Raw genomic sequence first — 15,281 nt, 5'->3', positions numbered from 1 at the left:
TGTGTGAGACATGATGTATCTATTTAGAACAGTGTCAACCACAGAATTAAATAGAACACTAGAATTGACATTGGCTTTCTAGGCAATGTGACTACAGGGCAGCCATCTTGGTCAGGGAAATCTTTCATTCTTTCACCTCTCCCTTATGTTCATAGATGTGAGTGAGTGCTCCAGTAACCCATGTCAGAACGGAGGGACCTGTGTAGAGGGAGTCAACCAATACAAGTGCACCTGTCCACAGAGCTGGAGTGGATCCAGCTGTCAGCACCAGACACAGACAGGTCAGCGGTACCAGACTTCATACACCTAAGACCCTACCATAGGACATAGAACCTAGAGACAATTGCATGACATTGCTATTTGTTGCTATCTCACACATGATGTTCTGTTGTACATACTGTATTTGTGGATATCTGTGCATTGTTGTATGTGTTGTGTTATGTCTGTGTATGTGTTGTCAAGTCCTTGATACGTGTATGTCCTTGTCTTTGTTGTTTGTCCATGTATTGTCATGTACGTCTGCATGGTTGGGTTGTGGTTGTGCTGTGGTTGTATTTGTGCCTGTGCTTTTTGTGCGTGGTTGTGGTTGCGTCGTCCAGTGGTGCACAGGCCCTCTCCGGGCCGCCGGGCGAAGTTTAAGCTCCTCCCTCTCCCTCTGTCGCGTTCAGCGCCACCTGAGTGGAGCGTCATGAACGACCCTGCGTTTAGCCGACGACCCCGCTGTGCCAAGGTGGACAGAGCCCAACACTGCAGCTGTGACGCTGGCTTTCACATGAGTGGCACCTCGGACAACAGCATCTGCCAGGGTGAGACAGTCAGACAGTGACTAGCTTGGTTAGTTTGGTTATGTTAGCCTGGTTAGTTTGGTTCAATCTGGTTTAATCAGGGTATGCCACAGTGGACAGAGCCCAACGCTGTGATGCTGTGTTTCATATGAGTGGTACCTCGGACAACTCCATCTGCCAGGGAAAGACTGGCCTTTTCCAGAAACAACCCCTAGCATCTAGCCCCTACCCACTAACTAGTTAGGATCTGAGAGGATTGGATAGTTATAAGCAATATGGTGGCGATATCTCCACCTTCCTATTTGAAGATAGCAAATACTGTTTGAACCCAGGTCTGCTGCTTGACATGGCTGCAATGTCCATAGTTTATGTGTCTAGACCCTGGAGCACCCATTTCCATCTCTTGTGCTGTTGCAGAGATGTCATGTTATTGGCCCCTAACTCTTAATTAGGCATTAAACAACTCTCTCCTTACCCCATCCCAGACAGCCAGACAGATGAGAGATTGGACAGAGGGCCTCTTGCCCTTCAGCTCAAATCCTTCTACCTACTGTATCCCTCCCTATCCTTCCACCTATTCCTCTCTTTCTATCCTTCTATCCTGTATTCCTGTCTCGATCCTTGTAAATGTATGACTCTAGGGAAGGGATCATCAACTATATTCAGCCTCGGGCCATTTTTTTCTTGAGCGGATGGTCAGGGGGCTGGAACATAATTACAAGTCATTTGTAGACTGATATATAATATTTGACTAAAACAATCATTTCAGACCTTGCTTACATTTTTTACAATCACGTATCTCTATTATGTATGGGAATACTTGGGAACAGATATCCAAAATTAAAATCACTTGGAGCTGATTTTCTGGTGTTTTACAGTATTTTATGTCCAACCATGAAAATAAATAAATGTTGTTGTTTTTTGCTCAGAAAACTTCAGGGGTTAAATAAAACCACTCTCCCCCCTCGTCTCTCTCTCCTCCCAGATGTGAACGAGTGTGAGGTGTACCGGCTGGACCAGGGAGGCAAGCTGTGTGTGTATGAGTGTGTCAACGTCCCAGGCTCATACCAATGCTCCTGTCCCAGAGGCTACAAGCTGCTGCCTGATGGAAGGAGCTGTGAGGGTGAGTGACAGGAGGGTAGGAGAGTGGGAGGATAGGAGGGGATAGAGGGATGGAGGGGGGAAGGGTGGGTAGGAGGGGATGGAGGGGATAGAGGGGGAAGGGTGGGTAGGAGGGGATAGAGGGATGGAGGGGGAAGGGTGGGTGGAGGAGGGGATGGAGGGGATGGGTAGGGATGGAGGGGATGGAGGTGGGTGGGTAGGAGGGGATGGGGGGAAGGGAGGGTGGATGGAGGGATGGAGGGGAAGGGTGGGTAGGAGGGGATATGGGGGAAGGGAGGGTGGAGGAGGGGAAGGGAAGGGTGGGTAGGAGGGTGGATAGAGGGGGGTAAGGGTGGGTAGGAGGGGGGAAGATAGGGGATGAGGGATGGAGGGGGAAGGGTGGGTAGGAGGGGATAGGGGGAAGGGAGGGTAGGAGGGGATAGAGGGATGGAGGGGATAGAGGGGGAAGGGTGGGTAGGAGGGGATAGGGGAAGGGAGGGTAGGAGGGGATAGAGGGATGGAGGGGATAGAGGGGGAAGGGTGGGTAGGAGTGGATAGAGGGAAGGGAGGTTAGGAGGGGATGGAGGGGGAAGGGGGGTAGGAGGGGATGGAGGGGGAAGGGTGGGTAGGAGGGGATGGAGAGTTGGAGGGGGAAGGGTGGGTAGGAGGAGATGGAGGGGATAGAGGGATGGAGGGGGAAGAGAGGATAGGAGGGGATGGAGGGGGAAGGGAGGGGATAGAGGGATGGAGGGGGAAGGGTGGGTAGGAGGGGGTGAAGGGGATAGTGGGATGGAGGGGGAAGGGTGGGTAGGAGGGGATAGAGGGGGAAGGGAGGGTAGGAGGGGATGGAGGGACGCAGGCAGAAGAGAGGGTACAAGGGAATGGAGGGTGGAAGGGGGGCAGAAGAGGATGGAGGGGATGGAGGGCAGTAGGGAGGGTAGGAGAGATTGGAGGGCTGTAGGGAGGGTAGAAGGTAGAGGTCTTCATGTTTTCAACAGACCCGAAATTCTGAGATCCACCAGGGACCCGAGTGGTGGTCCTGGTCCTAAATTCTGACATTTGTCTTGGATCTGGGTCTGATATAAGTGCCTGGTGTCTCTGGTATGTGCAATTACCCGATTGTACCTGCCCTCTGTTAATGTAGTGTTTGTGTGATGAGAGCTGCGCGAGTTTGTTATCTGTGCCAGACAATTGCAACTCAATAAAACGTATAGCTTATATCCAGCTGAAGCTGGTTCAGGCGGCAGGGTAGCCTAGTGGTTAGAGCGTTGGACTAGTAACCGAAAGGTTGCAAGTTCAAATCCCCGAGCTGACAAGGTACAAATCTGTCGTTCTGCCCCTGAACAGGCAGTTAACCCACTGTTCCTAGGCCGTCATTGAAAATAAGAATTTGTTCTTAACTGACTTGCCTAGTAAAATAAAGGTAAAATAAAATAAAAAATAAAAAGGCTGCCCGCCTCAAGTGCGCCTGCTGCTGAGGAGAGAGAGCGCGAGTGAAAGGAGCCTTGGCCTAGGCTACTGTTGATTGCGAATACTGACTTGCCTAGTAAAATAAAGGTAAAATAAAATAAAAAATAAAAAGGCTGCCCGCCTCAAGTGCGCCTGCTGCTGAGGAGAGAGAGCGCGAGTGAAAGGAGCCTTGGCCTAGGCTACTGTTGATTGCGAATACTGACTTGCCTAGTAAAATAAAGGTAAAATTTTCATTGAAGAAAATGTTCAGTTAGAAAAGAGGAAAGTCCTCGAGGACAAGTTTGAATTTTGTAGTGGACAAAGATGAGAAAAACGTTTGCGTGTCTGTGTGCAACTCGCTATTCAGGTTTGATGCAATTTTCTACCTTTCATTTATTTATTTTTGTATTTATTATCAATTGTTTAGTCGTTAATATTATTGTAAATCATTATGGTTATTACGATGATGATGATGATGATGATGATGATGATCGTAAGTATATTTAATCATCTAAACCGGTTATTTAAATGGACTATTCAAAAAGTGTTTTGTTTCATTTTGTTGAGACATTTTCATGGCTAAAGTAAGTTCTAACTGTGTTTAGTTTTGAACTCCGTATTTAGTTTCAGGTTAAAAGTAGGCCTGTTGTAAAATAAATAGTATTAGCCTTGCTGTCATTTGTTGGCTAGGCCTACAGTAGGAATTGGTCTTTGTTGGTAATTAATGTAATGCCGCAATATAATAACATGTTTATATTTTCCTTATAAACAATGGCATGGGTTACTTTTGATATTACCCCTAATAAAGTTAAATCACTTTTGTGAAAGTTTGGTATGGTATGGCTATTATTAGGCTTAGCTACAGCAGGCCAATGAATGCAGTGCGTACTGACACTCCAACTGGCTCCAATGGACTCATCTCGATGCACACACACACACACACACACACACACACACACACACACACACACACACACACTACATGTTAATGTTTTTAAATGTAAAGTATTTGGCCTGTAATGTATTTTACATTATGTTTCAGACCCCAATAAGACTCCCTGTCACCATTGCCTTCATTATGTTTCAGACCCCAATAAGACTCCCTGTCACCATTGCCTTCGTTATGTTTCAGACCCCAATAAGACTCCCTGTCACCATTGCCTTCGTTATGTTTCAGACCCCAATAAGACTCCCTGTCACCATTGTCTTATGTTTCAGACCCCAATAAGACTCCCTGTCACCACTGTTTCAGACCCCAATAAGACTCCCTGTCACCATTACCTTCATTATGTTTCAGACCCCAATAAGACTCCCTGTCACCATTGCCTTCGTTATGTTTCAGACCCCAATAAGACTCCCTGTCACCATTGCCTTCATTATGTTTCAGACCCCAATAAGACTCCCTGTCACCAGTGCCTTCATTATATTTCAGACCCCAATAAGACTCCCTGTCACCATTGCCTTCGTTATGTTTCAGACCCCAATAAGACTCCCTGTCACCATTACCTTCATTATGTTTCAAACCCCAATAAGACTCCCTGTCACCATTGCCTTCGTTATGTTTCAGACCCCAATAAGACTCCCTGTCACCATTGCCTTCATTATGTTTCAGACCCCAATAAGACTCCCTGTCACCATTGCCTTCGTTATGTTTCAGACCCCAATAAGACTCCCTGTCACCATTGCCTTCATTATGTTTCAGACCCCAATAAGACTCCCTGTCACCATTGCCTTCGTTATGTTTCAGACCCCAATAAGACCCCTGTCACCATTGCCTTCATTATGTTTCAGACCCCAATAAGACTCCCTGTCACCATTGCCTTCATTATGTTTCAGACCCCAATAAGACTCCCTGTCACCATTGCCTTCGTTATGTTTCAGACCCCAATAAGACTCCCTGTCACCATTACCTTCGTTATGTTTCGGACCCCAATAAGACTCCCTGTCACCATTACCTTCGTTATGTTTCGGACCCCAATAAGACTCCCTGTCACCATTACCTTCGGCTAACGGGGATTCTAATGAATCTAATCTAAAATCTTGAGGAGAGGAAGAATGTTTTAGGCCTACCAATATCAAATATATTCTGAACGAAAATTCACGAATTAGTGTCCTTCTGTACACCTATATCTGTATAGCAGTACTAGCCTATCTGTATAGCAGTACTAGCCTATCTGACAACTAAAAATAAATCCATGTCGATGTCCGGAACATGGCGCCGGAATATCTATATCATCCTGTCTGTCTCTCTAGGCCTAAGCTTGTCTCCTTTAATATATATATATTTTATATTAATACCATACAGTGGACGCTTAGGCCTTATGCGTGCAATGCCTTGATGCATGTCGCTCAAATCTCCAACAGCTTAACCGTGAGGTAGACAACTATTGTTTTAGGAAAGTAAAAACCAGTAAAACAAAAGACTACTATCGAAATACAGCCAATTGTTTTTTTGTATAGGCAGTTTTTTATAGGCAGTTTTTAAGGACAAATAACTGTGGATCATTTGGCCAATATCGCTTGCTTATTGATGGCGCTGGCAGCATCGAGTTGGAGGTGTCTTTCTCTCTCTTTCTCTCAGGATTTGAATGCGTCAGTCGAATCCCAAACAGTTTGGGTCTGTTTTCCACTGTGCTTTTCGGAATGGGTGTGACTGTCCTTGGTTTAGTTCAGAACTGGTCTCCATTTAAAACATATATATATATCGGTCGGGTGGGAAAGCCACGGATCCATTTCGGAACGGATCCAGCGTTTTGAACCGGGGAACACTTCTAGTAGGAGGGGATGGAGGACAATGGCCCATTCATTTCCATGTGTTTTGGCTGTGGCGCTATGCATGGAGCTGCAGAGCTGGGCTTATAACTACAAAGCTACAGGCAGGGAGGGCCAGACTGGGGCTGGGGCTGGGGCTGGAAACGTTAGCTGTCAAGTCCTTGTGTCCTTGCTTCCTTGTGCTTTGAGAGGAATTGAGTAAACTATGATGGAGTAATAGAGGAAGCAAGGATTTGATGGCTGTGTCTTTCATACCATCTATACCGTCAGGACTATACCAGCCTTTTGGACCACATAACTTTTAGGGAAAAAAGTAGCCTATATATTTTTAATTTGTTTAGTATTCCATCAGAAAAAGGACTTTCAGAAAAACATATTGGTCAAGCTCAGGCACTTAAATCTCTAGGTGCATAATACCATACAGTCATTGCATAGTCCTAACAGGGTGGAAATTTGGAGCCTGAATTAGACATATTTCTGTGGGTGATTGAGATTAAAGGAAAAATCCACCCAAAACCACTCATTCCTGTAATGTACAATATTTTTTGTCAACAAATGTTTCATTTTGTCGTTATAGTAAAGTTGGTAGCAAGTGGCGAGTGGCGCAGCAATCTGAGGTACTGCATCTCAGCGCTAGAGGTGACACGACAGACCCTGGTTCGATTCCAGGCTGTATCACAACCGGCTGTGATTGGGAGTCCCATAGGGTGGCGCACAATTGGCCCAGCGTCGTCCGGGTTTGGCCGGGATAGGCCGGCATTAAAAATACGAATTTGTTCTTAACTGACATGCCTGGTTAAATAAAATGTGAAAATTGTTGTCGAAATCTATTGCAGCTCAAGTCGACTACAAAACCCACAATGCAATGCTTTCTCTATGGGCTGACTGGCTAGCAAACGTAGCTACACACAATAATACCAAAGTCAATATCAGCACGTTAAGTAGCTAGTTAGCTGTAAAATCGCCTAAACAAACTGCACTATCAATTTAAGAGTCTACAAGCTCACCATGTTCAACCTGCAGATCGATGTGCCTCACCCTGGACTGAAGAAGCAGACCCTCTGTTAAATTACACATTTCTCAAGGTAGGAATATCGCAAAAAATATGATCAATGGCTCATTTGAGTGAAGACAACATCCTACGTTATGACATCGGCCAGTACTGACATTTATGATATACGTTTTTGCGATCTAAATGTCGTATTCCTAACTTAGAGTAGTGACAATGGCTTTATCGCAATGTTTGAACAGCAATATCTCAGATACACATTGAAACATGAAATTACACAGGGAATCGATAGAACATTGCGCAGAGATACACAAAAGCAATATAATAATGGGTGAATCTTTACTTTAAACTAGCAATAATGGTAAGCACTTGAAGATGATTTTAACTTCTAAATGTATTTTTACATGTTGAAATGTGACACATTTTCTCTATAATTTACGCTAACAGGCTGGAAATGTATGAGTGAGACAAACAGACAAGCATCATGAAAAATAGATAAAACCGATTGTTTAGCTTTGCACCATTGATATTCCAACCAAAAAATGATGGCACTTTCTGAAAGTGATGTCATTGTGGGAAGGTTCTGTGATAATTACTACAAACTAACAGGGTGGGAAGTGATATCAGGGACACAGAAAATATGAAATACAATAATAAAAAATACAATAATAAAAAAATACAATAATGAAAAAACGTTTTGATGAAAAAGATTTTAACTGAGACTATAAAATAATGACGAAAGATTTTAAATATATTTTAAAATTTTATGGCTTGTATTTCTTGTAGAAGTTGATTAATAACACGGTAAAACATGGTAAAACACCTACATCCACTGACAAAAGTGTTAAAAATGCATAAAATTCCTTTTCAAGATCCATATTTTTCTGTTTTTAAGGTAAAGAACACGTGACCTTATATTTAAAGCCTTTTGGGATCTACATTTTACACAATATTTCCCGGCAACAGAAAAGGCAGTGCATTGTAGGAGTGACACAGCTAGACACAGCCTGGGTCCTGGCTCTGAATAATGGGGCTGGTGGGGTTGTGGGGCTTTGCAGTACATTAATAAAGGTGAAATTAGGGAATGGGGGGGGGGGTGAAAGATGGACAAAGAGAAGGGAGGGATGAATAAACAAACATGGTTTAGCTATGGAGGATTAATAAAGGTGGAATGAGAGAATGGAGGAGAGAGGCGAGGGAATGGAGGGATGAAGAGAAGGGATAAACAAACATCTTCATGGTTGGTTTAGCTTCAGAGGTCTTTGGAGAGGAAGGGCGATGGTGGTGAAGGGAGGTATTGCTCTGCAGTGTGTTAGCTTAGCTATGGATGGAGGCCCTTTGAGAGAGAGAGAGAAAGAGAAAGAGGAGGCTGGTGGCTGTATGTATTTCTGTGGATGTGTCCAGTCTTTTGCCTGACCATAGTCTCTACTCCCCAGTCCAGTTTCATCAACTCCCCTGTAGCTCTCTGCTGGCCAGTGGAAGAGCAGATGACCTCACTAGTTCCCAGCAGAACAGACCATAAGGAATGTCTTGATCCAGGACGTGAGACGAGTCGTTTTGGGGAGACTAAACTGAACAACCAAATAAACAGTCAGTCCTCTAGTCTAGCCCTCCTGCCCGCCAGCACAGACGACACTAACCACGAAGCAGGATGCCAGTCGGGCGGGTCAGATGCTGGATGTGTCAATCTTTATTTCTCTATTTAATTTATTCTCCCTTTCTTCCTCTCTGTCCCAACCCCCCTCTCTCTTTCTCTCTCTCACTCCCCCTTGCTCTCTTCTTCCTCTCTCTTGCCCTCTCTTTCTCTCTCTCCTTCCCCTCCCTTCCTCCCTCTCTCTTCCCCCTCCCTCTCTCCTCTCTTGCCCTCTCTCATGTTGTCCTCCAGATGTGGATGAGTGTCTGACCCAACAGCACAACTGCAGTAGAGGAACAACATGTATCAACACTGGAGGAGGGTTCCAGTGTGTGAGCCCGGAGTGTCCCCGATCACACGGCAACATCAGCTACGTCAAGACGTCTCCCTTGTAAGTAGTTCAGATAGACACCGCCTGGTGTTTGTGTGTGTATTATTCCTCCCCCAGCAGTAGAATAATTGGTCAGACCACCAGTATTCCTACTGTAGGCATTCCACCAATTCAGAGGGAGGTGGCGGTGGATACAGTGTGTGTGTGTTATTCTTAATCCCGTGATAGATCCACTACTCTCAAGAGACAGACAGCTTTCTTCTAATTTCCAATGATAATATTGTCCACTCTGCAGCCAATTGAAGAAGCGTTTTAGTTTAGCAAAGTATTACGTTTCCAATCTAGAGGGATAGCCAGATATACAGTGTATCTTCTGCATACTTATTCAATTGCTATGTTTTAGGGAAACTAACACAGTCACTGGAAGGCGTGTGTCTCATAGGAATGCTCATAAAAACCAGACCAGTACGACTTAAACAAAGTATGTTAGTAAAACAATCTCAAAACAATACAGTTCCTTCATACAAGATGAATCAGGACTGAAACATTTAGTCTTATTTCAAACACTTTGACCAGGGATGCTTGACTGAGTACTGACGGGAAAAGGAATGAATTGTGCTCTGTTTGTAAATGATGGTACCAGATTGTGTTTGTTTGATTCTGTGTGCTGTGTACACATGTGTATGTTCATGTCACTAGAGCCTATCGCTCTCAAAATTACATCAACATCTCCTCTCTTCTCCCACACAGTCAGTGTGAGAGGAACCCCTGCCCTATGGAGAGTCGTTCCTGTCACCTGGCTCCTAAGACGGTCTCCTTCCACTACCTCTCCCTCCCCTCCAACCTCCAGACCCCGGCTACCCTGTTCCGCATGGCGACTGCCGCCGCCCCTGGCCGCCCCGGCCCCGACAGCCTGCGATTCGGCATCGTCGGGGGCAACAGCCGCGGGATGTTCGTGATGCAAAGGTCGGACCGCCAGACGGGTGAACTGATCCTGGTTCAGGGGTTACGAGGACCGCAGGATATCAGCGTTGATGTGGATATGTCCGAGTATAGTGAGCGCACCTTCCAGGCTAAGCATGTGGCGAAGGTGCATGTTCTTGTGTCGGCGTATGACTTCTGAGGAGGATGGACAGAGGAGTGAGAGGGACAGAAGGAAGGAGGAGAGAAAAAAGCAATGGACAGAGGGAGAAGTTAAAAGAAAATGAGAGGGACAGACACAGAATTGTTTGGACTGACATTGACTATAAAGTATATTCGTGAGGATGTAGCTGAAATGAATGAATGGTTGAGTGAGTGAGTTAATGAATGTGAGAGGGTAAACATTTGTGAAACAAACTGACAAAGTGGTAATGGAATGGTAATATTATTTTTCTTTCATTCGCTCAGGAGTTGGCCCCTGGGGTTGCCATAGTGACCAGAGGCGGCGCTCATGTATGTGGAATGCCACTGGCTAGATCTGTTTAAAGGCCCACTCCTTCATTTACTCCACTTAGTTTTCATTTAAAAAGCTGATGATCAAAAACGGCTGTAAATATCACAGAGTAGTCCTTTAAGAGACATGAACCCATCTCTGCATCCAAATTGGCACCCTATTCCATATTAAGTGCACAACTTATTTGTGCACTATGTAGGGAATGGGGTGCCATTTGGGATGCACACCCTGTATAACATGGCTCTGATTTATCTGAATATTTTGTTGCTGTTGTTTATTGTTACATACTCAGTGATTCAATGCAGTGTGCTTTTACAATTTGTATCATTTACACCTGTTTTTTACTGACTTGCTTCGTGATTATAGGACCTAAACACTTAAGAACAACTAAGAGTGTTTTTTTCCCCCATTATTATTATTATTTTTTACAATAGAAACCGTAATATTGTACTTGGACATATTTCCACTATGCTCATATTCAGTATGTAATTAAGATATGATGTAATTAATACATGGTAATTACAGTGATTTGGCAGCCCTGCCAATGCAGTGTACAATATATCAGCCATCTAATGTTTTAATAAGTCATTATTATTGCACATAACTATTTCTCCATACATGAAATAAAGACAGTCCTACAATACTAGTTTGATCTGATTTGCACCCCATGTCCCTATCCCAAAATACAGTATACAGTGAGGAAGGTCAAGTGATCAGCCCATGTCCCTATCCCAAAATACAGTATACAGTGAGGAAGGTCAAGTGATCAGCCCATGTCCCTATCCCAAAATACAGTATACAGTGAGGAAGGTCAAGTGATCAGCCCATGTCCCTATCCCAAAATACAGTATACAGATCAGGATCCCCATGTCCCTATCCCAAAATACAGTGAGTATACAGTGTCCCTATCCCAAAATACAGTGAGGAAGGTCAAGTGATCAGCCCATGTCCCTATCCCAAAATACAGTGAGGAAGGTCAAGTGATCAGCCCATGTCCCTATCCCAAAATACAGTGAGGAAGGTCAAGTGATCAGCCCATGTCCCTATCCCAAAATACAGTGAGGAAGGTCAAGTGATCAGCAATGTTTAGGTTTAAAATAGAATTGATCAGAAAGAGAAAAAAAAATGTTTATCAGGAAAGTCCGTTGGCAGTACAGACCAGAATGCAGGTCAAAGTTTGTACATACTGGACTGTTGATTAGTATTAGAACCAAAGGAATGTCAGGTCAGAGCTTTCATTTTGACTGGAGAAATAGCCATCAGGAAATGAAAGATATACCTCAATGTGTTTTTCAATTATATATTTGTCTGAGAGAGGGGGGTAATGTTCACCACATGTCCCTTCTCTCTCGTCTTTCTTACTCTGTCTTTCACCACTCCTCCACTCCCATCTCCACCCGTCCCAGGGATTCAATTGCAATAAAGAAGATCAAAAGAACCGCAAGCTTCCAGGGTGGAGGGATGGAAGGGTGGGGGAGAGAGAAAAGAGATAAACATGCCATATTCGTATACGCACTACACCCCTGACTCAAAATGACAATGCTCTTTAATGGCCAACTCAAGACTTCCTTTTATAATTATTAGTACCATGCCTCCTGCTCTCAGCTTGCTGTCCTCGTTTGAAGCTGTTTGCTTGGACTGTTTGATGATGCACACATGTTTTGTTCAAGTTCAGAGCATGGGGATATTGCTGGAGACAGTTGGAGAGGAGAGTGCTGACTAGTCTGGGTAACACCTAACTCTCCAAGTCCTCCTGACTTCAGAGCTTGGAATAGCTCTTTGATGTTGTCGGCACAATGCATCGATAATGTACTTTTACTGGTTGACTCTGTGTCTTTCTCACTCAAACACCCACATGCACAGCCACACACAGACCCGAGCGCCATCCCCTTCCATTACAACGCTTGGATTTTCAAATCCAAACATTGAGAGTTCTCAACCCCATAGGAAAAAATGGCATTTGAGAGAACCAAACAAACACGTCACTATTTCTGAGTGAATATTGCATTAACAAATAGCTTCCTTTCTAGACCAGTGTGTTCACATTTCTCCCTGTGCTGTGAGTGACGTGTGTCGTGTCAGCCAAGCTAAGTACTGACTGGGCTGGGCTACATAACTAAACCACTGCACTAGACTACATAACTGGGCTACATAACTAAAGCACTGCACTAGACTACATAACTAAACCACTACACTAGACTACATAACTGGGCTACATAACTAAACCACTACACTAGACTACATAACTGGGCTACATAACTAAACCACTACACTAGACTACATAACTAAACCACTGCACTAGACTACATAACTAAACCACCAGACTAGATTACATAACTAAACCACTGCACTAGACTACATAACTAAACCACCAGACTAGATTACATAACTAAACCACTGCACTAGACTACATAACTGGGTTACATAACTAAACCACTACACTAGACTACATAACTAAGCAACTACACTAGACTACATAACTGGGCAACATACATTTGCCCTAGAAGTAATGATACATACTCTATGCATTCCTTGGAGTAGAGGCATCAAGGAGAAAGCCAAGTACAGGGGTTTATTATCAAGTTCTGTGTGCTAGCATGTTGTCTGTCACAGTGTAAAAGAGACACGTGAACATGATCAGATTTTAGTGGAAAGATGCCCAATGTCACATAACACCTGCATCATTCACATCCTGTATTCATTTTCCCCTTTCACACAAAAGGAAGAAATAATCTCCAACATTCCAAATTCTCCAGATTCCAAAGGCATCGCCCGTGGACCATGTGCTCTCCATCCTCCTGAAACAACAGTAGACACCCTCCTTCCTCACTTTCCCCTTTGCTTTCGTACCTATTTCAAAATGTTCCTGCAATAACAAAACATATGGAATTCTATGGAAAACCAGAAAGTCATTCAGAAAGGGAAACAGTAGAGCCTTTCTTTCTCCCGGTATGTGAGTCCCTTTATGAAAACAGAGAAAAGCAGTGAGAGTTTTGTCAGTGGGCTATTTCAGAATGAAAAGACATAGAGGAGGTATTTTGTTCTGGTTATATTATGCAGGAAAGGGGGAGCTCGGCGGTGGATCGTTTTTCATGTGGGATAAATGTCTGGAGTTAGTCCAACAATGGATGAGAAGAGAGGAGAGAGGAGAATGAGGATCTGTGTGATTGTTTTGTCTCCAGGTAGAACTCCCCACAGTCTATCTTTCTTTCTTCCTCTCTCTCTCTCCCCTCCCTCTATCTCAAAACCTTCAACATAACAGGAACTGAGCTAACACACGACCACAACAAGCATCAGAGAAACAAATGTGACATTGGGACCTCAAAGAAACAGGCCTCATGATCTAGGATCAGGTCCCCCCTGTTCATGTAATCCTATTCATTAGGATCTAAAATGCAAAACTGATTCTAGATCAGCACTCATTCACAAAGCGTTTCAGAGTATATGGGCCCTGGGCTCCCATAGAGATAGATAGAGGACTCTAGTGCCCAAAAGTACATTTATTATGGGAAGTGCCATTAAGGCTTTTCACCATTTTGAAGTAATCAACTGGGTCGGACTTCCTATGGGTTTAGGAAGGATCACATAATTCCATCCAGGTCATCAGGAGGGATCAGCCAATGAATTATACTCGTGAGCAAACATTCCATAAATGCAGGTGTCAGTAAATCGCCAAACTTGGAGTTGTACTTGTTCAAACAACACACTCCAGGTGGCAGTATGCACCTTTTGTTTGTTTTTCCAAGTCATAGAAGCAGCAGAAGAAGATAATTGACTACTTCAAAATGGAAATGGCCTCAATGGCCCTGCCCATGCTCTCACATTCGCCATAATGGGACAGATATAGGGCGGCAGATAGCCTAGCAGTTAGAGTGTTGGGCCAGTAACTGAAAAGTTGCTGGTTTGAATACCCAAGCTGACAAGGTGAAAAATCTGTCGATGTGCCCTTGAGCAAGGCACTTAACCCTAATTTGCTCCAAGGGTCGCTTACTACCATGGCTGACCCTGTAAAACAACACATTTCACTGCACCTACCTGGTGTATGTTAAAATAAAGTTTTTTCAATATATTTTTTACAATGTTGTGTCCTCTAACTATCTCTATGGTCGGTCCCAATTCACTCCCTGCCCCTCTTTCCTCCATGGCCCTAAGTAACCTTTCGATGTTAGCAGCGATGGAACCAATATGGTGGAAGATCCCCCTCTACACTAGATACTTCCTCAATACCCTTTAGATCTGCAAACTTCTAGGGCCATGAGGGAGGGGGAGGGAACAGCTTGGGACAGGCTATGTCACTCACCTCGTTAAAGGCTTGTTGTTCCCCTGTTTGTGTCAACACAAGGATCTGGTGGGCTTTACTAAGCGGTTTCATAACCCAATACTAGTACAAAGCCTCTGGACTGGAGCAATCAGGTTTCTAATACTGTAATTTAGTCTACTTTCAATTGATCCCTTTGAAGAAAGAAAGAGTTCTTTAAAAAGTTTACTGAAAAACAAGCTTTCATTGTGACATGACACATATGTGCATGGGGTTGTTGTAGATTTCATATGACGTGGTCAATAGACAATGTAAAGAATGCAACAGCCTATTGAAGGCTCTTTGCCCACTGTGGAACAGATTGGGTTCATTCACACAAGTCAGGAACACTTAGTTGGGAACATGTTGATTCTCTATAGTAGGCCCTATACGCATTCATTTATCTACTGAAATTTCAAGAACTGCAGCTAATTATCACTTTGAAAATACAAGATTCAAAGTGCAGAAG

The 15,281-nt window shown here is 44.0% G+C and overlaps 1 protein-coding gene across 3 annotated transcripts in view; it reads left to right on the top strand.

The window, feature by feature from the left end:
* Positions 1 to 11,158, top strand: part of LOC115144370 (fibulin-7) — a 28,680-nt gene extending 17,522 nt beyond the window's left edge. Inside the window, exons 4-8 of one of the 3 annotated variants that reach the window (XM_029685340.2) lie at positions 156 to 281; positions 600 to 806; positions 1,771 to 1,908; positions 9,002 to 9,140; positions 9,831 to 11,158. In XM_029685340.2, coding sequence (XP_029541200.1) covers positions 156 to 281; positions 600 to 806; positions 1,771 to 1,908; positions 9,002 to 9,140; positions 9,831 to 10,203 — 983 coding nt within the window. In that variant the 3' untranslated portion in view covers positions 10,204 to 11,158. The remainder of the gene's footprint in view (positions 1 to 155; positions 282 to 599; positions 807 to 1,770; positions 1,909 to 9,001; positions 9,141 to 9,830) is intronic. The other 2 variants (XM_029685341.2, XM_029685344.2) reach the window with 2 other exon arrangements.
* The last annotated feature ends 4,123 nt before the right edge of the window (positions 11,159 to 15,281 follow it).

This window comes from Oncorhynchus nerka, linkage group LG16 (genome assembly GCF_034236695.1).
Source record: "Oncorhynchus nerka isolate Pitt River linkage group LG16, Oner_Uvic_2.0, whole genome shotgun sequence".
In the NCBI taxonomy this organism is placed as follows: Eukaryota; Metazoa; Chordata; class Actinopteri; order Salmoniformes; family Salmonidae; genus Oncorhynchus; species Oncorhynchus nerka.
Note: the sequence above shows the minus strand (reverse complement) of the source record. Positions and strands in the feature narration are given on the sequence as shown.